The sequence below is a fragment of the Triplophysa dalaica genome, chromosome 9, assembly GCF_015846415.1.
Source record: "Triplophysa dalaica isolate WHDGS20190420 chromosome 9, ASM1584641v1, whole genome shotgun sequence".
Lineage (NCBI taxonomy): Eukaryota > Metazoa > Chordata > Actinopteri > Cypriniformes > Nemacheilidae > Triplophysa > Triplophysa dalaica.
Window position 1 is genome coordinate 11,158,868 of NC_079550.1, and position 25,175 is coordinate 11,184,042.

Consider the following 25,175-nt stretch of genomic DNA (forward strand, 5'->3'; position numbering starts at 1 on the left):
TAGTTTTGAATAAATAACTTTAATGATCAAAGCAAAGTGAACACAAAACAAAATCAACTAAAAAAGAACAGTAGGCTACACTTCTTTAAAAAAACTACAACAGTATTTTTTAAGTACAGGTATCAATACCACAGTATCAATACAGATCTTACCAAACATGTTTACAACAGCTCACTCTCACCTCCTTTATCACAAATAAAAAATTATGCGGAAACGGGATTATGTCTAAAGTGCCTGTTACATTAAAAACACAGACAAACTGTAAAGTGCATGATTATAAAACGGGAAGAAGAAATCGTGGGAGATGAAATAGCAACAGATTTCTCTTTCATGAGCTTTTCTAGAAGTTAGATATGCTGATGTCATTGACCCTGACACCATGTTTGGATTCCACAGTGATGAGAATATATAAGTATGCTCTTTATAAACAAGGCAGTGGTTCCTATATATTTCACCGTTCATTTTTCTATTAAAGATTTTTGCAACCCCTGACCTCTAGTAACAAAGTGACAAAACGAACACGACACACTTAAACAATTTAAAGCAGCAATAAAGCCACATGAACCTGGTACCACAATCTAGAAGTAAATTTCCAAAATATTTATGCAGTGTTAAGCCATCAGAGCTCTGTTCATTTTAAGAATATGCGGTGCATACCATGTTTAAAACAACTTAGTGAACAATTAAAGCATTTGGAGACTTTTATTTTGAATATTTGAATATTATTTTGATCTAATTAACAACAGAAAACCACTGCCCTGCAGAGGTTATATTTTCTGATTATTTATTTTACTTATTTTCTATTCATTCAGCATAAATCTGCATCTCAGGCCTGATCTATGTCTGATAAAAACCCGGGTGACCCACAGCAGTCGAGTACAGTCTCTTATTATGAAGTGGCATGCAGCCATAATTCGGGAAAACGCCGGATCCCGTTCGATTGCTCTTAGGAACCTTCGAGTGTGCAGTCACGTAGCTTTCCGAGTAGTCCGAACGAGTTGGCACGTACATGCTACGAGTTCTCGTTCTACTTTGGGAAGAAAATGACTGTCTGTGATCCCGCTCCAGACCAATTCGGGTTTGACCCTGTGGATGGCGTGTTTTTACACTCTGAGATCTCTTAGACCTCTGAGAATCCCTGCTCATTGCCCGAATGTACTGATAGTCCTCTTTAGAGTAGTGTCGGAGAGTGTTATACACCGTACTTTCCTGGCTCGGGTGTGTGACAGAGAAGCCGTCGCTGGACCCTGTGTGTTTAAAATCCGGGCAGCTGTATTCCTTATGAAGGGTCAGGTTGTGGGGCAGTGCTGTGGGCTCGAGTCTGTGTTGCGGATAGTTGTGCATGGATCGACTCTGTTTCATCATAAGAGATGATCTGGCTTGTTGCCCGCCTCCATAGCGGTCAGAGTGATAGTGCGCAGGCATATTGGGATCAGAAAGCGGGCGTTCTGGGGAATAATGAGACACCATGGTTACCCTGTACTTCCCATCAGCCCCTTCAGTGGAAATCAGCATCTCTTTTCCAGAGTTTGATCTGCTCCTAGAGTGCATCGTCTCCTGGCACCGACTGCCTTTTATAACATGGCGACCGACTGGACCCAACGACCTCTCTTTGGCGGAGTTTTCCCGTCTAATGGATTGGCTGAAATGTCGATCAGATAAACCGGAATTTAAAGCCTCGTAGAGAGAGGGATTCTTCATTCTTGGCTGGACACCAACGTCTCTGGTTATAAAGTCAGAGTCATTGTTCGGTGGAAGGTTGTGAAGGTAGTTTTCAGTGCCGCTTATGACCTTTGACGGACGTGAAGGCAGTCTGTTAAGAGTGTAAGAGAGATGACTGCGTTGATCCGCTTTATTATATCGACCTTCTGAGTAAGGGCTGTACCTGTACCGAACTTTCCCATCTTCGAAGTAAGGCCGGATGTCTGATGGAGGCGGTTTTGGGAAAGGTTTGTTCTGGAGGAGGTAAAACTTGTCCTCTGGTGGAGTGTGCATGGAACGCACCCTGCGGATAGTGGGATATACAGAGGCTCCATCTAGTGGTGGATACCTCGGACCTCGTTGTCTGTAGGTGTATTCTTCCCTTTGATCTTTGTATTTTATAGACTGGTGCAGGGATCGTGGCGCAAGGGTATTGCAGTAGTTTCTTGAGAGGACTCTGGGTTGAGGACGCCCCTCGTCCAGATGACAATAAGGTGTGCTTTGTCCAACTGGGCTTGACCAGTGTTGGGAGTGAGCTGATCTTTTGTCTTTCGGTTGGTACTGATAGACCAAACTCGATGGAGGAATACTCGGAGCGTGTGGAAGTACTTCATGCACCGAAGCAGGCATGGCAGTTTCTGCCAGAATGGCTCGGAAGTTTGTGGCGTTAGCAGACTGTTTGTTGTGGAGCGCATCGATGGCTGACTGGCTGCCCAGAGAAGTTTGCACTGAGAATCTCTCTGAAGGCTGCAAACTTCTGTACACTTCCATCTCTGCATCCTGGCTCGTAGCACCCCCGTCTGTACCGACTCCAACATGGCGGATGTTCTCTCTCATAGCAGTGCGGCTCTCTGGAACCTGCTGAATCTCTGGATCTCTACGAGGAGAGGGCGCATGTGTGCAGTGGCTACCAGCGGGTGCGTCGCAACTGTCGGTGAAGCTGAGGCCACTTTCACTGCCGTGACAGGCACAGTTGCTGCGTAGGCTGCCCGCATCGGTGTGGCTCTCAGTTGACATGGTGCTGGAAGGATCCGGGATAGTTCTGTTAGACACATACCGTTCCTCTCTATCAGAGGATGTTTGGAGAGGACGTATAGGAGGAAAATGAAGCGTGAACAGTGCGTTTGGATGGTGAACTGGAGAAACAGGTGTGGGGGGTTCTGAGCTCCCACGTTTGCTGAGTTGGGTGGCTTGCTGGGCAGACTCGGCGAGTTCTAGAGCTAGCATTCGGGCGGCGCTCTTCAATGCAGGCTGGGGAGTTATGAGAGACACGGACCTCACCAAGCCAGGAGTACATTCGAATGTCACTGAACCTAGATGAAGGAAACAGAGGAACAAAGAGGAGGAAGAAAGTTTAAAAATAATATTATAAAAAAAGAATAATAATAATGTTAGTACATGTTTCCTAACTTTTGACTGGTAGAGTACTGTATGTACTCCATTGAACAGGAAGGAATAAATGTATTATTTTGAGGAACACAAGCAATGGTGCTTACCTGAGTCTGTCCTTCTGTGCTCCTTGACCTCCGCTTGTTTACTTTCTGTCTTACAAAAGCTAGCAGATCGCTGATGGCCTTCACTGCTTCTTGAGGACACACTGGGTTTTTTCATGAGTGACATGATGTCGGATGGACACGACACAGTTACACTCTTTGCCACTGAACTCTTTGTGGTTCCTTCTTGGCTTGCCTTAGAGCTTCCCACCTCCAGCTTAGCTGGGGCGACTGGCACTTCTGAGTGGCTGCGATTTTTATCTTTAAAGCGCGACGTGATGAGATCATGCGGCAGTGAGGGACTAGTGACTTTGTCTACATGCTCAGACTCAACAAGGCTGCCTCCCGCCTTTTTGCGGCTGCCTCTTTTCTTTCCATCACATACGGTGGGATCAGTCGGCTGCGTGCTGCACTTGAAGGCCAGCGGGTCTATATCTGAAGAAACTATGCCTATAAACTCAGAATCTTCTGCAGGGTGGGGAGGAGATATAAGAGCAGGCACACAAGAAGAGGAGGCAGCGGTGTCTTTCTTGAGGTCTTTGAGGCTAAAGCGAGAGTCGTCAGTCGCTCTGCTGTCCAGCAGCTCCTCATTGAATGAGATGGACAAAGCCTCACTGGTGGAGAGAGGCCTGCGCGGACGATACACATTTGATCCACCTGAGAGAGAATGACAGAGTTCAGGATGTTGAGGGATACATAGCATTACGTGACAACTGGTATGTCATTGAAAAAACTTTGCAGCAAAGGTGCTGCAAGCCATTTCAGCCATTTTTCTGCATACCAATACTCTCTCAAAGTCCCCACCCTCCAAAGATTGAAAGGCAGAGAGCATTTCGGATTGGCCAGTAAAATGAAATTAAATGTTGTTAAATTAAATTAAACAAAAATTTGAATTAAGTAAAATTAAAGACAAGCCACTACTATTTTTATTTATTCCTGTTTGCAGTACTTAGGGCTTTCACAAAGAAAGGTGTGATTTTTAAGACACCTAGTTCCTGTGATATCTGTCACGTAGTAAGGACACTTAATGGGTGGTATTTGGAAAAAATCACACGTGGAAAAACCTAGAAAACCTTATAATTTAAAATAGTCGAGTGTTGAAGATTTTACCCTCAAAGTTATGCGAGGAAGACAAAGATTCTTCACTTTTCGCAGATCGTAATGTTCCAGTGTCTCCTCTTCCACCTGTAAAAGTGATCTCCAGGTCAATATCCTTTTTTAACTTTATTTTTTATTAATTTGGTACATTTTTTATTTCATTTTAATTTAGCAGACAAAAGTACTATCAATACATTTATGACTGAATAAAGCGGTACTACAGTGCCTTAAAAAAATCTTTTTAGTAATTTCAGTAGTGTTTTTAATATAATACATGCATTTTATTCCAATAATTAAATACAATTTTAAATCTTATTTTTCAAATGTCTTGTAAAGATAAACACTGGTTGATTATAAAGTAGAGCTTGACCTGGGAGTGGTGCAGTCTTCATCGCATTGGGCTCACTGGGATGTCTTTGTAATTTGGGTTTGTCAGGAGCTGAGGACTTTCCCATATTAAAGAATGAAAGCCAGTTTCCAACCGGAGACTTTTTGGATTTGGTTGAACCCTTTTTCCTAGATTCACCCGCAACAATGACCAATTAGTGCTCCACATCCGTGTCAATTTTCGGTCAATGATGAAAGTAGCACAACGCAAAAAACAACACGTACCTCTCAGAAGGAAATTCTATGACCGCGTGAAACTTGCCCTGAAGGGCGGCTGGCCCTTCTCCGACATCAATGTACTTGCTGTCAGGAGACACAGGAGAGATGAGCTGGGCTTGGGTCCGGGCTTGGGCTTCCTCCAGTGAAAGCAGTTTGGTAGACGGTGAGCTGACCATCAGAGATTTGGGCCGAGCTAAAGTAGCGTGGCCTGGCAATAAGATCAGACTTATGTGCTTGCTTAAGATCCTCATGAGCAGCGTCTCATCTAAAAATCTATCCTGGTGGTAGGAAAACTACAGAGGTTTATTTCTCACCTGTGCTCTGGCGTATCAAAGTGCTGAGTTTGGGACTGAAGAGAACATCGACGTGATTGAGGATGAACTCCACAACAACAGACTGAACGCGCACTTCCATGAAGGCAGAGGTTCCACTAAAACACGCTGACTCAATCTGTTTAGACCTGTAACATTTAAGCAAGAGATAATTAACAATACAACTTTTTGTCAGGAAAAATATATTTAAAAAGAAATCATTGCAAGAAGCAGAAATTTGGCAGCCACCTGAGAAGATTTGGAGCCCAGACTATAGCGAGGTTTTTGCAGTGCATGTTGGTAACAGTACTGTAGGTTGCCATACTGGATAAATGTCTCATGAGAAACTCAAGAGTTCTGCAAGCGAAAACATGTCAAAAAGATGTTCATAAAATCAGAAAGACACATTTATTTAGCACGTAACCCTTCAGAAAATGCTGGGAACATAAAAATGTGTTTCAAATTGAATATAAAAAATCTATGTAACTACTTAAGTGCTTAAATTAAATATAATCAAATTAAATTAAATAGTTGTATACATTCATTTAGCAACTAATGTGCAAAACCTAGATGCATTCGATGTAAAACGCGTCCGAGACTCAAATATACCAGAATAACCAGAATTCATCCTTGTGGTTAAGTTGCATCATCATTTTCTTTCAATGGTGATCAGGAATTATCATATTTATCCTTTACAAGGAAATTAACAAAAAATGCATAAAAGGATATGACAAATATAATAAATCTACTAAAATGCTTTATTAGTCAATACTGAATTATACATAAGCCTACCTATAAAACCCTTCCACAATGTCAATAATAATCATTTTATAAAAAAGGAAACTGCAGTTCTCTTTCTCATCACTAGAGGATGCCATGCTCCATTCAAACCTGTAGTGTGGCGGAGGCAGCTGCTGTATGACATCATGGACTTTGATCAGCCTCTCCTCATCAGTGGCAGCTGATACAGCATCCTGTGACAAATATGCCAAAACATCACTTCCAGTATCAATACTGTAGAGTCACTGGTGCGTCAGTGCTTGCTTACAGAGAATTTCTCATAGAGCTGGTAGGTAAGCAGTGGGTTGGGCAGCTCCCGGAAGTAAAGTTTACACAAGGATCCCACTGAATGAATGTCCTGGACGTAAGTGTCCTTTGTGAGATCAGGAACATGCTCAGAGTCAAACTCGTGCCTGCACACAAAGGAAGATTAGAAATATATATCGATTTTAAATTATTCACAAAGTACTTAAACATTATTATAACTGAAGTTTGGCGTCTCACCGCAGTTTCTGAATATTGGAGGAAATTCCAGATAGGCGGTAAATTCCATCCACCACTCCATATCTCTCAATAAACTCAGTGCAGCTTCTTATGACCTGTGGGACTGTTGAACCAACACACATTAAATCTTCAATTTAAATATGAATGACACGTCATGAAATCTTAATAGAGCAGTTCAGTCATGATGTTACTTTGTAGCCTGACCTGTGAGATTCTCAATAATGAATGTTTCTTTTAATTTTACGATTTAATGTATTTTTTCCGTATTTGGTTTACATAACAAATATGCAAATATGCTCTTACCGTCATGGCCCGAGTTAAGCAAATGTTCTCCAAGGTCACAGCTGAACACCCTCTCCTTCAGAATACCTCGCTGTTTTAGCTTCTGCTTGGTGGGGCGCGATTTCATAAAGGTGCGCAGAAATGTGATCAGCTTGCCGTGCTTCTTTGACACTGGAGAACATAAAAAAAGAGTTTGTATCAATGCTAAGATTGTACCTCTGAATATGTGAAGGTTGCCGTCTCTTTGCCATGAATAACAAGACAGTCTTGATAAAAAAGGTGTACCTGGCTTAACAAATGAATTGGTCACGTTCGATGGAATTTTCTCACTAATCAGTTCCACACATTCAGACGGGAAAAATCCCACCTGTACAGGGAAAGAAAAAAGACAAATTTAAACACTTGTATATTTCAAAATGGGCAAAGGCGAAATGATTACATCTGCTTCCCTTAAACACTGTGAGGATACAGATACTGTATGAAATGTTTGTGATTTGCCTCTGTATAAAATGTACAATCTCCCTGCAGTAGAATATAATTGTGTTATTTATGGACCTGTGTATAAGGAGTAATTACTTTACGGCACATTTATCACCATAAAGAATCCTCCCTTATCGGTAGTAAAGCACACAGACTATGAGTCTGATGTGACATAAAACTGCAAAACAAGTCTCAGATGTACACTAAACCTAACTGAAAAGTGAAGATTGTTTTTGCAATTATGGCATTTAATAAAATGACAGATGCATATTGTGCTGCCATTAAGCAGTACATACAGAAATAATATAAAACAAAATACAACATTTCTATCTTAACACACTATATTAAACCAACCTGAAAACCATGTTTTCCTCTCCACCAGCCTGTGTCCCCTGTAGGAGGCATGTCGATCACCGATACTATATCCCCAACCTTTAAAAGAGAGATTCGGCTTAGTTACTACCAGTCTGAAAAAAAGGCACAACGCCAAATCAATATTTAATAAAAAAGAGAAAACGTGATAAAAACACCACCTCAAAAGAGAGTTCATCTGCTGCTTGGGCGATGTAGCGCTTTATGACATGGGCTGCAGCTACAGCAGGGACATTAATGGATGACTCATCGTGAACCAGCAGGTGGTTCCCTTTGTTGTCAATCTAAGAGAAGGAAGGAAGATGCATGTATTTTACCGTTAAACATTAAAGCTTTGTTGTAATATTTGTTGTAATATATGTTGTGTATTTTTTGAAGGTCAGGTTAAATGTAAACAGAGGTGTGGACATCAGTAAAAACGAAATACAAGATGATGGGAAAGAGCAAGCAAACGGCTTGTGTGATAAAGCGTGTTGAGACGGGTTGGGTCAGTCATCTTTAATTTTGGTCGTGACTAACAGTATATAGGATGGTACGTGTGAGTGGATGTGTCATTTACGAATGTTTAACAGGTGTCTCAAAATGGGATTGTTTTGTATGAGGCAAACTGTGAAATCATTGCTGTTAAAACAATTAAATGAAACATTATGTATGTAAAAGGCAGGATTTGGGCAGGTATCTACAGGACTTTTTGGGCACAGTTTAGGATTAAGACTGGGAGCGACACGGTGTTGCCATAACAACCTAAAATAAGCGACTTGGGGATTGTTTTGTCATAATATGGATACACTCACCTCCATCCATGTGAGTGCTGGCCCACAGTTGATCTTATTATCAGCAATGGCTGAGAGGCGGGAAATGTAAGCAGTGAGCATCTGGAAAAGTGTCTATGGATGAAGAAACAGTGAGAGTGAAAGAAAATACATTTCTTAATATCACAAATTATCTAAAATGTGTTTCTGTCAAATCCAAAGTAAAATTACAAATTAGCTGCCCACTCTTTTTCTTTAAGGATAGAGCGAACATTCCAAGAGAAAAACTTCTTAAAGGTCCAGTTTGTGAAATTTAGCGGCATCTAGCGGTGAGGTTGTGCATTACAGTACACCTCCCTTTTGAAGCACTACGGCTGACACAGGACAAAGATGTCCTCACTTTTTTGCAGGAGATAACGTATTTACGAAACGTGCTCTGTACAGCAGTTTGTCCGTTTAGGGCTACTAAAAAACAACATGGTGAATTCTATGCAGAGGGCCCGTAGATAAAAATAGCTATTTTAAGGTTATTAAAAAATACACTTCGTTATGTATTATCATTTTGCTAAGCTAGTTGCATAAAAGTGCATATTATCGACAAATACTGGGTTAATATATCCCATGTATGTTTACAGACCAATTTATCTCCTATGCTGGGCTCAATGTATTTTCTGGGAAATCTATATATTCAATGTATGTGTGAGTACTTTTGATAGCCCTACTTATGTTTTATAAGTTTTGAAACTGAGTGATTCATTGCATTGGGTTGCCTCAAAGTCATGTCTGTTTTAAGGTACAGTCAGCAGTGTAGTCTACCTACCCTGTCCTTCAGGCTGTCTAAACGGGGCAGTTCAGGAAGCTGTGAGAACCTTCTGTCATAGATACAAAGGTGGAGATGCTTGTCAAGGACACGAAACTCTTCATACGAGCGCTTCACAATCCACTTACGACCCTATGACGCAGAGGAGACATAAGAGTGAAAATGGAAGCAAATATTTTAGTAAAAAATGAGAGGGAGGAAAGAGAGAGGGACACATCACTTTATCTCTTTGATAAAACGACTATAAAAGGGATTGTTCAGCCAAAAATGTAAATTCTTTCTTCATTTACCCACCCTAAGATTGTTCAAACCCTGTATAAATGTCTTTGTTCTGCTGATCACAAAGTAAGATATTCGGAAGAATATCAGTTACCAAACCGATTTCGTCCCCCATTGACTCCCATTTATTTTCCCTTCTTTGGCAGTAAATGGGGGATAAGATTAGTTTGGTTACTCGCATTCAATTTCGGGTGAACTATCCCTTTAACAAGCAGATTAACATATTTTTGGTTTAATGATCATATTTTATTATTTTTACTGATCTGAACTGTACAGTAAATATCACAATAGAGTTATTTTATAATTTATAAAATAGGTTCCTATTAAAAAGTGTGTAAATAAAACAACCATGTTGTAATGTCTATTGTATTTTTGCACCAAAATAAATGAATAGCAAAATGTTTGGGTCGAACCTAAACTACGTATACACAACAAGCCCTGAAAGTTATTCTTGAACTTAAAGCACATGTATTTTTTTCATTATCATATATACCATATATACATATACCATATAACAGCCAGACCTGATACTAACAGTTGTTTGGTTAAGGAGGCTGGATTCAGTAATGGAAACAGCTAGATGGAAAACAATGATATTTTTTGCTACAGTCAAAAAAAGGGTTTGCTTTAACAGGCTTCCTCCAAATCCTTTCAGCGTTCACATGCACCAACACCAAAACAGACTAAAAATCCTCTTATTTAAGTTTCATTGTGAAACAATGTCAACAGTATCATAACACACGAAACAGGTCCTTTGTTTCAACATAGCACTGGCCTATTCAACAGTATCCTATATGAAATATTTGCTCCGAAAATCCTGTCTTTTCCTAATCCCTGATTCAAGAAACAGATAAATTGCTATGCGTGCATGCGGTCTGCATCCCTGTTCAAACGGAACCTCTTAAAGTTATTTTTATAACGTCTCCTTTTTTCCAAGCGTGGCAGAAGGATTAGCTTTTGCTCTAGTGCCATAACAATTCACTGATCCAGGGATATATTTTTTCTCCTTTGTCACACAGACAGAGCTTCTGTTCTTTTAGTCTTTTTTCAGTGTGTGAGACAAATTTACCTGGCAACAGATTTGGACCAAATACACCAGATCCTTTGAGTCAAGACCAGTGTGTGTGTGGTCGTTCTGATCTTCAGCTAAAGACAGCTGTGAAGAGAGAAAGAACAGTTGAAATCCTTCATTGTATGCTCAAAACAGACAAAAATATTGTTGGCAGGTAAGGGTTTATCTATAGTCCTCACAAATAACTGCATATAAAATCAAAGGACGGTCATGGCATGTTCTTATTTAGAACAGAGAAGCCACTCTGGCATATCGCGAATTAAACCTTTCATAAACCTTTTTTCGAACACAACGAAAACCCCAAATACACGTTTGAACTTACCATTCCTCAGCTATAAATAATTGAATATGTTCCATATGCAAATGAATCATGAAACAATGAATGCCTTTGTGAAATCCAGAGACGTCTTTATAGTGTCTGTTGTAATTTACCTCTCTGTAGCCTCTCAGTAAAGCATCAGTCAATAGACACACTCACACACCAGCCTTCCACATCAAAGAGAATAACTTCTGCCTTTTAATTGATAGAAAATGCCGATCGCACACTACAACACTTCAAAGGTGCATTAAACAAATTAAAAAAATTGATTGCTTATAAATAAAACTAACATAAACTTACTGAATCATTTAATGGCCTACTTAGCTACCGCAGTACAGTAGAACACAAACTGCAGAATAAACACTTCATTTACATCAGATCTGCATAAGATAATTCACCCAATATTGATCGAAACTCCACTAAAATATTGGCCATAATGCATCTGGTTGAATTGTATTTGTTGACCACTTTTTATAGTCTGTAGTTCAATTTATTAGCTTTATTGAGTTGTGCTAACACTCAAACACAATAGATGCTTATCAACATTAATACAATTACGGCTGTCAAATGATTGATCGCATCCAGAATAAAAGTTTGCGCTACATATTGTACATAATATATATCTGTGTGCTTTGTTCATTTTGTATTAAAAACACATACACATACATGTTTATATATTTAGCAAATATTTACATGCTTTTATCTATATTTAGCGATAATTTAAATGATATATAAATGTTTATTTATATATTTTACTTAAATACTGTATATGCATGTATGTTAATGTGTTTATAATACAAAATTAATACGCACAGTACACAGACATAAAACATGTAAACACAAACTTTTATTCTGGATGCGATTAATCACGATTAATCTTCTATGTAAGATCCAGAAAATAACCACAAAAAAAATCTAAATTAAGGTATATTCGGAAAATAAATATTCCGATCTTGACCCCATTTCGTGAAGAAACAGTATGTGTACTCACTGCAATGCTGTGCCTTCTCTTATCATCTCGGCCAGACCCATTCTGACAGACATAACCCGAGAGTTCCCTACGGTCCTCCACCTGAGCCTTTCCTCATCCAGCCGTCTCTGCGTGCGACAGCCGTGCAGAACAGCAGCAGACGCAAAAAACCCTCGCACACGCCCCCACAGACTCAGTCAGCCCAGCTCATCAAAAACAAACCAGATTGAGAGCAAAGCAAAGATCAGCATTGCGCTGCGGCAGGGCGTCGCACTGCATCTCTACTCCCTGTCTGAAACATGGCTGTTTTGCAGCTTCAGTCTCCTGCAGTAGAGGGATGTGCATGCTGCTGTGTCTAATTACAACAGAGGTAGAGGACAAATATAGAAATGGTTCCCACCGATCCTCCTAGCCCCTCCCTCTGCCTGATGACGGCCCTCCCACTGGGCCATGCAGAACAGAGCTGCACCCGCAGATGCTGGGAAGGGCTGATCTCAGAACAGTGCTGGCAAAGGTAATGGGCAGGGCAGCACTAAATCAAACTCTTGTGGACATTATACAGTGGAGGCAAAACCCAGTTCACATGGCATTATTGTAATAGAAAGAAAAAGAAAAAAACATTGTAAATAGAAGAAATCTCTTATTGAGAAGGCCACTAGCTGAGACGCCTGTTCATTTTTGATACGTCAAATGAAAATTATAATACACTTTTTTTTCAGAGCTACTGTACGGCAACTGTTTTACGATTGGACATCTGTCAACATGTGACCCAAATCTACATATAGACGGTTTCAGCAGCAACAACATAAACTGAGGTTATCAAGAATCAATAACTATTGAGTAGCTTTGGTTTAATTTAATACAATTAATATGCAATAAAATATGAATATTAATTACATATGAAAAAAATGTGATATAACCAAACACATAGCAGAAGTTAACTTCAGGCAAGGCGTGTGTGTTAAATTATACCGTCTATATAATGTCTGTGAAAAGGTTTTTTGGTGCTTTTACTGATTTAAGGTTTAAGAAGGTTTAGCTTCTTAAAATTTTGTGGAACAACAAAACTCAATAATAATGAAAAAATAACATAAGCTAATTTCTTTAGGATTTGAAGCATCTGGGCCCGTATTCAACCATTTTAGAGCAAATGGTTTCCCATTAGAATTACAGAAAAGATCTTAGTAAAGAAAAAAGTAATTCATAAAGGATTTTAAGCCTTAAAAGAAATTTTAAGAGACTTAAGAGATTCTCTAGAGGCAGAGAAAATGGACAGAACACCAAAAGTGAGAAAGAAATGTGTTGCAATGCCTGACAATTTCCATATTACTTTTTAAGTTTATAAGTTTTTTTTGTGTGTGTGTGTGTGTGTTGGTGTTCAACTTTTGATTATCTTGGTTTTGGTTTTCTTGTACGGCTGCTTTGATGCAATGCAAATTGTAAAAGCACTATAAAATAAAATTACATTGAATTGAATAACAGTGAGTTAACAAGACACAACACATTAGATGTTTGTAACCGATGCTATTAGAGACACGCTAACACCTCCAAAACAGCGCAGAAAAGCCATAGCACCAGAAATAGAAGAAATCACAACATTAACATATTTAGCAACTGGAGAAATGCAGTTATGCAGCAGAGATGATTTGGTTCAGTCAAAACCTTGTACGGGGATCACACAAACTATTACAGCACTAACAGAAAGTTATTGTGTCACAGTTCAGCAAATACGTTGATGTTAACAGCACGATAAATAAAAATATAAAGAAAGGATATTTATATATTGTAGTGGAGTAGGCGGGGCGAGACCGGGGTTCGAAACCGGTGAGTAATTGTTAATGAGCGCAAGCTGTGCGCACACCGGGCTCGAATCACGAAGGAGATTTGGAGCATATAAGAGAACGAGTGACTGGACCATTGAAGAGAGAGGACCGGGCCCGAACATATGTTAAGTTTATATTTATGTTTGTGTTGCCGGCAGTCGTCCATGATGGGCTGCTGGCTGTTTATTATTTATATTCAATCTTTATTTAAATGTCTTCCGGTTCCCGCCTCCTTCCATATCTTGAATCTTGTTACATATATATATATACAGTGGTGTAAAAAAGTATATGCCTCTGTAACAAATCTCCATAAAAGGAAGGAAGGAGTCGGGAACCGGAAAACATTAAACCAGTTTTAATATAAATAATAACAGCCGGCGGCCCCTCACGGACGACCGCCGGCGAACAAAACATAAACATAAATATAAATACCAATATAAATACAAACATAACATAAGTTCGGGCCCGGTCCTCTCTCTTCGACGGTCCGGTCGCTCGTTCCTTTTATATGCTCCCATCTCCTACGTGATTCGAGGCCGGTGTGCGCACAGCTGGCGCTAATTCACAATTACTCACCGGACTCGAACCACGGTCTCGCCCCGCCTACTCTACTACAGCCTCCTTCCTGATTTTTCCATATTTGTCATGCTTAAATGATTCAGATCATCAAATAAATTTTCATATTACTCAAAGAAAACCAGAGTAAATACAAAATGGACTTTAATTTATTATGTGAAATAACAATCCAATCATTTCTGACCCTAAATGAAAAAGTAATTGCCCCCTATACCTAATAACTACTTGTGCCACCCTTGGTGGCAAAAACTGCAATGAAGAGTTTGCAAAACCTTGCAATGAGTCTTTCACATTGCTGTGGAGGAATTTTAGCCCACTCTTCTTTGCAGAATTGTTTTCATTCAGCCACATTGGAGGGGCTTCGAGCATGAACAGCCTTTTAAGGTCATTCCACGGCATTTCAATTGGATTTAAGTCCGGACTTTGACTAGGCCCCTCCAAAACCTTTATTTTGATATTTTTAGCCATTCAGAGGTAGATTTGGTCCTGCTGCATAACCCAAGTGCATTTAAGCTTAAGGTCACAAACCAATGGCAGTTCATTCTCTTTAACGATTTTCTTGTAGAGCGCAGAATTCATGGTTCCATCGATTATGGCCAGTCGACTAGGTCCTGAAGTTGCAAAGCAGCCCCAGACCATCACACTACCTCCACCATGTTTGACTGTTGGTATGATGTTCTTTTTATGAATACTTTGTTAGTTTTACGCCAAATGTAACAGGACGCACACCTTCCAAAAAGTTCAGCCTTTGTCTCATCAGTCCACAGAATATTTTCCCACAAGTTTTGAGGATCATCAAGATCATTTTTAGCAAATGTGAGACGAGCCTTTTTTGTTCTATTTGGTCAGCAGTGGTTTTCGCCTTAGAACTCTCCCATGGATGCCATTTTTGCTCGGTCTCTTTCTGGTTGTAGAATCATGAACACTGACCTTAACGGGAGCAAGAGAGGCCTGCGGTTCTTTACATGTTGTTCTGGGATCTTTTATGTCCTCATGGACGAGTTGTCGTTGAGCTCTTGGAGTTAATTTGGCAGGCTGGCCACCCCTGGGACGGTTTACCACTGTGCCATGCTTTCTCCATTTGTGGATAATGGCTCTCACTGTAGTTCGTCAGAGTCACAAAGCCTTAGAAATGGCTTTGTAACCCTTTCAAAGTACAAAGTAATTGAAAAGTATCAGTCTAACATTTCAATAACTTTGTTTCTCATCAGTTCTTGAATTTCTTTAGATCGTGGCATGATGTTTTGATATTTGAGATCGTTTAGACTACTTCAGTTTGTCAGACAGGTTCTACTTAAGTGATTTCTTGATTCAACAGGTCTGGCAGTAATTAGGCTTAAGTGTTGAAAGTGAAATTTAACTCAGTTATACAATTCATCACAGTGAATTCATGATTTACCAAGGTTGGCAATTACTTCTTCACATAGGGTCAGAAATCTTTGGATTGTTTATTCCCTTAATAAATAAAACCATCATTTAAAAACTCCATTTTGTATTTACTCTGGTTTTCTTTGAGTTATTAAAAAATTTGTTTCATGATCTGAATCATTTAAGCATGACAAATATGCAAAAAAAAACAAAAAATCCGCAAGGGGCAAAAAAATTGTTTTTTCCTTCTTGGTCAACCAACCAATCAAAGTCTTTACAAGACTACATAATCCCGCCTCCTCACCAAAATAAAAGTTTTGTCTTTTCGTTGCTCAGAGTTTCTCTCAGATTGGTCCTGAATAGTTTTTAAGATTAGACTCCTATGTTGAAGTTTTTTTGCTAAACTAAGAGCTTTCTTAGAGGATTCTTAGAAGCTTTAAGAATACGGGCCCTGGTCTATAAGACTTATCTGCAAATTCCTTGAAATAAAACTGGGTAAAAGCAGTCAGCAGCGGGTAATGGTCACGCTGGAACAAAACCGATTGTTTGTCATATAATCAGAGGATTAAAATGCCACTTGTGTAACTGCAGCATAAGCGTTTTGGATAGAAGCAGCAATAATCCACGAGGAAATTCCTCAAATTACATAAAAAACTACAGTTTAAAAGAGTAACCCAAGGCTTCTTAGGACCTTTATTCCTTATTATGGACCTTATATGTGTCCTTGCTGGAATCAGAGTCTATCTACAGCCTCATAAATCACACGAGGTTTCTTGGCAATTGAATTACATGCCCTGTAAAATTACATAAGGAGCAAAGAGGAACGACAGGCTTGTTGTTTCTCTTTGAGATAAGCACCCGAAATCTAGGAAATCTGAAATTAATCGGGCAATAGTACAGTGAAATATAAAACAGATTATATGCAATAATCTAGTGATGACCCATTTCATAATGTTAACTCATATCTTCACTATAAGGCCTTTGAAAGGCAGGGGGAGCGGTGGAGTGAGACGCTGGTTGCAATTCGCAAACCCGACCGCAAGATGCTGTTTATCTTCATACACTTGACCGTTAACAGTGATAATATCAAATGAGCCCAAACTAAAAATGATCAGAATCTTTAACTCCTCAGATAAACAGTAAGTTTATATCAATATGAAACACTGCAAAAATCTTTTATACTATAATAAAAGTACCAATCCTCATGCAACAACATCAGTTTGGGAAGATCAGTATCAATATTTCAAGATGGATCTGGCGATCTGTAACACAGGCAAAAGAGAACACTCACACAGGTCAGCACGGCTTAGACAATCTGCTAAAGCCTGCATGTTAATATCCATTCTAATGAAATGGTGGTGAGTGAGGGCAGGATCTCCACAGGAGGCCGTTCCCTCAATCGGACAGGATTTATAGCCGAGGAGATAGCGACTTAATCAATGTCTCAAACAGCTGCTCTGATGGAGATGAAGGTATGCAGATGATGAGCTGCTGGTCTCAGATCAGAAGAGGCTAACTGCCGAATCACAGTATTTGGCCTACTTCTTTCTCCATCTCTGGCAGGGTGGAGGCAGGAATACTAAAAGCTCCTCTGTTAAGCTAAGCGGAGGAATGTGGAACAGTCACACCACCTCTGGGAATGACACCAACTTCTGCATGAAGATGAAACAGAATTGTAGCCCAATACCTAAGGCTTTAACACAGAGGGGAGGAATCTAAAGTGTCATTTTGCAATGTGACTATATGAGAGAACAAAATTACTGTAAGTACCATCTGAAAAGGAATGTTGGCTGAGTGTAGCTCAGGTTTCGGATTGTTGTTTAACTTTTGCTAAATAAATTACAACTGACACAATTTGCAGTAAACATTACCTCATTAAAACAACATTTCCTACAACAACTGAAAGTGATTTGTCTGGTTACTGAAAGTGAAACTGACTGAATAAATTAACAAAGGAGAAGCTGAGAAACTCAATCCTCCTACAAATATGAGTTTCTGTGTAGTGTAGCGAAAATGACCTGAGAGCAAATCTGCAGTTTCATCGTTTCACCCACATTCAACTAAAATTAATGTGTTAATTATTTACATAATAAGATCATTACACTGCTTAAAAATCAATAATTCCCTCCCTTAATTTTTTTAATCTAGTAAAAAACAAGATGGGTGTACTTGAGAAGCAAACTGTGTATGACAATGTCAACAAAATAAATTCTATAATATATTTCAAAGTATTTTTCTTGACATCCCTGTTGAAAAAAACTGCATATGCTGGGTTAGGTATCCTTTGATGCTGGTTTGACCAGCTTAGACCAGCTATGAGCTATGGACCAGCACATGACCAGCTAATGACTACCTTAAACCAGCACATGACCATCTAAAACCAGCACATGACTATCTTAAAACAGCACAAACCACCAAACCAGCATCAAAACATACCAAACCAGCATATGCAGGTTTTTCAACAGGGATGTAGTCTGAATATGTCATGAAATGTAACATCTCAAGTTGACCTTGTCCGAAACAAAATACTGATTTCCTCTAGAGTTCCCATCATTTAGCACATGTGTGTGCCAGTGAAAACCAAGCTAATGTCATTTTTTTGATTTACTGTTTTCGACATAAAATCATCCTACATAATGTGAACTACATTTTTTAAATCATTATTTTAAAAACAATTTGGACATTGGAACTGTCGACCCAACTGCTGTACTGGTAACACTACAGCTTTCCTGTAGCTCAGTGGTAAGAGCATTGCGTTAACAACGCAAGGTTATGGGTTCGATCCCAGGGGATTGCAAATACCTATGTAAAATGTATAGGATAAAGCAATGTAAGTCACTTTGGATAAAAGAGTCTGCCAAATGCCTAAATGTAAATGTAGGCTACATGAGCATTTCAGTAGCAGTATTTGCATTAAAATGACATTAGATGACAGAAGTGCACACCAGCGAGTCAAATGGCCTTTGTATTTCACATCACGGCATAAATTGCAGCAATTTGACATGTCTATGGATATACTATTGATCAGCAAGAAAGTGCACGAGCTGTAATAGCAACTAAAAGAGAGCGAATAAGAAGGGCACTCCTTCTAAAACATCAACCTTCATGTGTTATTTGCATGTTTGGAGAGGGACAGTAGCTGGACATCTAGAATTCAGAGCCTACATTTTGTCTGAGCACCTGCCCACTGTTTGTCAGTGTAACCTGCCCAGGAGATTGAACAATAACCTACAGAAAACACACCGGAGTCTGTGACCTTGAAACGCACGATATGAAGGAAGAAGAGCTCTATGAAACACTTCCTGTTTCGCAGCTATGACATCACACCCGGTTCATGATGATACGCTGAAACCAACACACCTCTGTAATGGGGGTCTAAATCACTTAACAGGGAATGATATCTGCTGCTCTCTGCTGGAACTCGAACAGCATAACATAAATATGGCTAAATTACAACATACTGAAGCTGTTTTTTTAATAAACAGACATTTAAGTCCGAAAAAGAGTCTGATGTTATGTGTAAATGAAATATGTCTGAATTACAGAGAGACAGTCTAGGTCCAACAGTCAGTGAGAGGTTGGAAAATAGTGAGGTTTAACAAATTTCGAAATTATTGTAAGATGGTCTGCTATGAAATAAGTTAATGGACAATGACAAAGGAAAAGTGCACCCAAAAATAAAAATTTTGTCTTCATTTACACAGGCTCGAGTTGTTTCAAATCTAAATCAAAATGTCTTTGTTCTGATGAACACAGAGAAAGATATGTGAAAGAATGCTTGTAACCAAACTGTTCATGGCCACCATTGTCATTTTTCTACTATGGCAGTCAATGGTAGCCAAGAGCAGTTCGGTTACAAGCATTCATCCTAATATCTTTCTCTGTTTTCATCAGAACAAAGATATTTATACAGATTTGAAACAACTCTACGGTGAGTAAATGATGACAAAATAAAACCACCAACTACAGACGTACAATCTCAACATGTTGTAGGATAGCAGTTAACCCAATAAGCCCTAACGTGGATTACTCATCACTTGGAACAACAACCCTGATTTTCACATGATGCATTTCAAACGGCTGGCCCAACCAAGACCCCAGCCAATAAAATTAGCACATTCCCGTCAAACGTGACTAAGCGCTTCAAGCAGCCCTGAGTTTACTGTAAAACCCTCACCTGCACAGAGCCAAAGTCAACGTTCTCATAGTGAAAGTGAGCACATTCTGCCAGCCGGGGGAAATGGCCTTTGGTGAGGGACAGTCTGGAAAATACGAAGAGATCATCAGTATTCTCCTCCATGTAAGGTATAAACTGTCATTGTTATCACTTACTTTTTGATGTTCTTGACCTTCATGCTGGCAGTGCTGCCACATGAGCGCAGGGAAGATTCTGCGGGCAGGTCTGCAGGCACCATCGATGCTCCTCGTGCCTGCGTACACACACAAACAAATGACAGCACAGCTCTCTAAACAACACATGAAGCTACAGATCCACAGTGACCAAGTATATAGACTCGCACCATAACAGCAATGGCGTCTTCCCAGCCTGCAGTCTCAGCTGGCTGCCGGATCCTGTCTTCCTCCCCCTCATCATCCTCTGGGTGGGGCCTTAAAGAAGAGAGGATCGGAGAGGGTTATGTTGAAGTAAGCATGTGATGGTATACCTCTGCATCACTTCACTTTGGGAAAACCAGTAATATCAATAGCATGAAATAACTGAACTAGGATTCTCTCTGAAAATTCTGTCAGTATATATTCAGCATATCTCTTTTCAAACATTCATTATCAAAAGCATAGAAAATGCTGTATGATTTGTGTAAATTATCAGTTCTGACACATTCAATAAATTATGATTAGGATTTGTATTAGTATGACGCAGAATGGTCACACTACTATTGACCCAGTTTTTTACCCTGAGAGGTAATAAACCAATATAGCTCAAAGGTGCCATTCATTACACTGAACTCTTGACCTGTGAGTATGAGGCAATAACCAAACAACCCGCTGCAGGCTGATCAAGGCCAGGTTTTGTCAATAATATACTTAACTAAAGCTCGACAAAGCACATGCCAGTCTTAATGCATTTTCAATGTGTTCCTTAGGTACTTGGATATGGGGAGGTCTGTTAAAGGAGCTCACCAAACATAAAAATTCTGTCATCATGTATTCACCCTCATGTTGTTCAAAAACTGCATGTACATCTTTCTTCTGTGAAACACAAGAGAAGATATTCTGAGAAATGTCTTAGTGGTTTTGTGTCTTTACAATGGAAGTCAATGGGGGAGTGTTTTTGGTTACAAACATTTCACAAAAAATCTTCTTTTGAGTTCTGACGAATTAAGAAAGTCATGCAAGTTTGTAATGACATGAGAGTGAGCAAATGATGACATTTTTGGGTGAAGTATGCCTTTATGGATGAAAAATCTGATTTGTTAATTTTGGAATGTCTTAGAACAGATAGGATAAATCGTATGAGAAAAAAGGAGTTTACAAAGCAGTCATTATGAATTATACACAGACGTTTAATTCATTTGTTCAAACAAAAACTCCACCTGTTTTAGATAACCTCAAGAGCATTCCCCAGTTCACCCTGCAGCTGAGAACATAGCCAAGAGGGTCGAAACAAGGGGACATTACAGATCATGTGATCAGCACTGCCAAAAAGCTGACTATTGTGTGTGTTTTGTATGGAACAAGAATATCGCTTGAATCAGTGAGTCAGTCACAAAAAGGAATCCACCCTAAGTAACAAAAGAGATGGAGAAATGGTGAAACGTGAGGCACTCCAGGGGTGAGGAAAGGTGAGCCGGAACAGCTTTAAGGGTCGGGGATCCTCACAGAATGGGAATAAAAGCTGGAATTTAAGGCTGGAGTTTAGATGATACATTCATCAGACAAAGGACGAATTCAGTGATTCTCTTTTTGTTCCAGAATGTCCCACACTCTCCCTTTCCACCCCAAGATTAAACCACCATAGAAGAGGATCAAAGTTTACAGATATTTTAAAGTGCATCAAAATAGTACATTAATATAATAGCTCATCCTTGTGTTTTGTCAAAGCCTGTATGAGTTTCCATCTTCTGCAGAACACAAAAGAAGATGTTTTGAAGAATTTTGGTAATCAAACAACACTCGTCCCCATTGACTTCCATTGTACTGATACAAAACCACTGAGACATTTCTCAAAATATCCTCTTTTGTTTTCCACAGAACAGAAGAAAGAGTTATAAACTAATTTGAAACAACATGAGAGTGCATAGATGATGACAGACATGTTATTTTTGGGTAAACTATCCCTTTAAAATGCAAGATAGGAATTCCACATAACAAATTAAACTAAACCATGTCTAATTCGTTGGGGCGTTTAAACACATCTCCTTTCATTGATGACTGTACTTCCCACATTATCAACTCAGTAGGGAACCAGTTGCACACAAATCACCACTATAATCTACACCACAGGGGACAGATTCACATTTGGTCCATGCAGCGCTGTTAAAATATGTTGTCTCAGAAATAGAATAAGGTGACCAGTCACATGACACAAAAAATGCTTGTGTGTGCAAAAAACCAGCACGGTTTACATGCACTGGTTATGCAGGCATTCAGCCAGTTGTAGCGAAAATGCCTCATCTAACCTTGCAAGAGAGGCACACGCATGCTCGTACGCAGTTTACTGCATAACTAATGGTAATCTCCTGCCGCAGCTGCCGTCTGAGCAAACCGAGAGGTGTGTCAGAAGCCAAGAGGCGAAGTATGAGGGCTGTTACTCACCCTTCACAGGGATCATGATTGCATGCGTCTCTCAGAGATGCTGGAGCTCTGCTGCGCGTCCCTGCTGCAGTCCCACTGCACGCCTCCATGATACTGAAACACTGCAACAGCTGCCCGTCTGGTAGGGAGGGGAGGGAGGAGATTGGACTTTATCTTTAAAACCTCGACGAAAGGGTAAAAGCTTGTTAACCCGCTTTGAGCTGGGACACCCACACGTGTGTCACAGTCATGCTTGACATTTATCAAAATGGCATTATTTTTAAAGAGACAGTTCACCCAAAATTAAAATGCTTATTATTGATTATAATCAACCTCATGTTGTTCTGAACTAGTATGACTATATTGTAAAATGTTCTTTTTGTGTTGTACAGAAAAAGTGACGGTCGCTTTTTCACATGTGGTAACACTGAGGAGGGACTGAGGTCCCCATCTGACTCATCATTTTATTTTTACCTATGTGAGGAATTATGACAGTAGCATTGACATATTATTAAAGGAATTGGAAATTATCTCATTATTTTCACGCCATATTGCCATTTCAAACCTGTATGACTTTCTTTCTTCTGCAGAACACATAATATATTTTGAAAAATGTCGGTAACACAAACTTGTTGGTTCCCATTGATTTGCATTGGTTTTGTGTCCATACATGAGACATCAATGGAGACAGACGGTTTTTGGTTACCAACTTCTTTCTAAAAATCTTTTTTTTCATTTGCATTAGAAAAGAAGTCACACAGGTTTAAAACCACAACAGGCAGGGTGAGTAAATGATGACAGAATATTAATTTTGAAGGCGAACTACTCCTATAATAAATATTTCCTTCCAGTAAGCCTTCAAGGGAAATGCTGAAATTGGATCTTTGAATCGGTGAGTTGAAGAGCAAGTCACTTAGATACTTTTTATTAAACAGATCTATTGATTCATAAAAAGTCCATGACATTTTTCTGGTGGTTTTGTGTCATTATGAGGCTGAAAATATCAGTCTCCATGCATTATAACTGTGTATTTTACAAAGAACATAGAAAGCCAAATGGGTCTGGAATGGAGCAACACAAGGTTGAGTAAAGACATGTTTTATTTATGGTGGAACAAAATGAGCGTTCAACTGAATGATTAAATAGCACTAATGATGCATGACTGTGAAGACTACAGGTCTTGTGTAACACGACCCAAACAAGCAATAACCGGCATACCCCAATCCATCAATAATTCACGTGTAATGTAGAGTATTAACAAAAGTAACTCTGAAATGGCCACACCCTCTCTGACAGTTTAACCACTTCAAACCAAGAAACCATGAAGGGCATCATAGACTTTATTAATGCATAGAATTTCTGACATAATAAGTCTGGTTGCGGTGAACAATTTGACATCATGTCAATGACACATTGTATTTCTCTAAAGGCGTTACAGTCAAAAAGGCTGACGGAGAGAAGTTTGATGTTGACTAAGCAGAATGATCCAGAAAGAAAGCTCAGAATTTGCATGCAGACACCAGAGAGAGTTAACTTAACCTTGGGTTTACACTGTAAGAACACACTGGTTCCAGTGATCAAACCAAAACTGTTCACATAGCCAATGATTAAGTGTAGAATGCAGAGAGGGTCCCGTTTGAAAATCTAGGATTCAGAATTTAATTTAAACCAGGAAATGATCAATGTTTTACGCCTTATTTTCATTTTCTAACAATAAAGAAGCACTGTCAAACAAAGTAATAAAGATCGTGAAATTATGACATTTATTGCTTTATACATTGACAAAATAACATGAATATTTCAGAGAATGTGATGATAATATATATATATATATACATTATGTGATATAAAATATAATCCTTTATGGAAAAACAAAATTCATAAAAGCGGCATTTTAGCTATGTTTTCAGCCTTTTGGACACTAGTATTCCAAAAAGAGGCTGAACATGATTTATTACATCATGTTGCAAAGACTAACGTACAACTTTGTTTATGGGATTCTGTGAAAGCTATTTGACATTGGTGTGGTTGCTAAGCGACAGATCCTCTCGGGTACCGCATATCTGATGGGGGAGACAATGACTGAACAAGCAGGTAAAAGTGAGACTTATGCTTTAATGTTCTGTTGTCATGAATACCATCATGTGACATCAGCGCTTCCGGTCAAGGTCTCTATCACAAGTTCTGGCGTCTTTTATGAGAAACAAAGCGGTTGCGCTTTTATTGTGTTTCTCTGCAACCGAGGAAAACTGTGTTGATGACAGTTGGTCTATTATAACAGCACGTATGTGATCAGAAGTTCCCAATGTTTGTTTTAGTATCAATAGCCTACTCATCTTAAACCAGCCTCAAGTTCAGTATGCTCTGTAATCGCTAGCAAAAAAGCACTCACCTGTCTGTGACTCAGCGTTATAACTCTCCAAAATAACATCGAGATTTTAAAAGTTGTATAAACCTAAATCACATCCGTCATCGTAGGTAGTAAAAGTCCGTCATCAACAAATACCCTTCGTCGCGTTTAAATGTGGGATCTGTGAACACACAAATGAATGAATCAGCTTCCAGACACGACACGGGAAAAGAAAAGTTCTCCCCACACGTCAGTTGATAAACTTAGTGCACGTGTGTCTAGGGGCGTGGCTATGACCAAGGTGTATTTACTTAACCAAAACCGTTCCGTGCCTGTTTCAAGTTTACCTTGGACAGTCGGGAACCCGTCATCCTTACCACCAATATCACGCTAATTGTCAGATTATCTAAGGGAGTTGGCCATTCGACTTTGCCAGGACGATTGTCACAGTGTTGCTTACATTACC

The 25,175-nt window shown here is 39.4% G+C and overlaps 1 protein-coding gene across 4 annotated transcripts; it reads right to left on the bottom strand.

The window, feature by feature from the left end:
* arhgap32a (Rho GTPase activating protein 32a) lies at positions 1 to 24,834 on the bottom strand. 4 transcript variants are annotated; one of them, XM_056756219.1, is made up of 22 exons: positions 24,752 to 24,831; positions 22,381 to 22,498; positions 20,127 to 20,214; positions 19,939 to 20,036; positions 19,784 to 19,868; positions 10,548 to 10,634; positions 9,200 to 9,331; positions 8,422 to 8,514; positions 7,789 to 7,911; positions 7,610 to 7,687; positions 7,061 to 7,142; positions 6,797 to 6,946; positions 6,494 to 6,596; positions 6,258 to 6,402; positions 6,101 to 6,183; positions 5,459 to 5,566; positions 5,213 to 5,358; positions 4,905 to 5,106; positions 4,663 to 4,808; positions 4,305 to 4,379; positions 3,198 to 3,851; positions 1 to 3,014 (listed from the first exon to the last, which is right to left on the bottom strand). In XM_056756219.1, exons 2-22 carry the CDS (start codon positions 22,467 to 22,469, stop codon positions 838 to 840), a joined length of 4,944 nt encoding a protein of 1,647 aa, XP_056612197.1. In that variant the 5' UTR covers positions 22,470 to 22,498; positions 24,752 to 24,831; the 3' UTR covers positions 1 to 837. The 4 variants fall into 4 exon arrangements, with proteins under 4 accessions (XP_056612197.1, XP_056612195.1, XP_056612198.1 ...); XM_056756217.1 differs by having other exon boundaries at positions 6,797 to 7,142; XM_056756220.1 differs by lacking the exon at positions 22,381 to 22,498 and having other exon boundaries at positions 6,797 to 7,142; positions 24,752 to 24,834.
* Between the last annotated feature and the right edge of the window lie 341 nt (positions 24,835 to 25,175).

Bases quoted from the DNA above. Each gene is read 5' to 3' on its own strand.
- arhgap32a (XM_056756217.1), bottom strand. From the start codon at position 22,469: ATGGAGGCGTGCAGTGGGACTGCAGCAGGGACGCGCAGCAGAGCTCCA. The intron at 20,037-20,126 runs GTGCGAGTCTAT...GTGTGTACGCAG, and splicing joins AAGACGCCATTGCTGTTATG to GCACGAGGAGCATCGATGGT. The intron at 5,107-5,212 runs GTGAGAAATAAA...TCTTATTGCCAG, and splicing joins TTTGATACGCCAGAGCACAG to GCCACGCTACTTTAGCTCGG.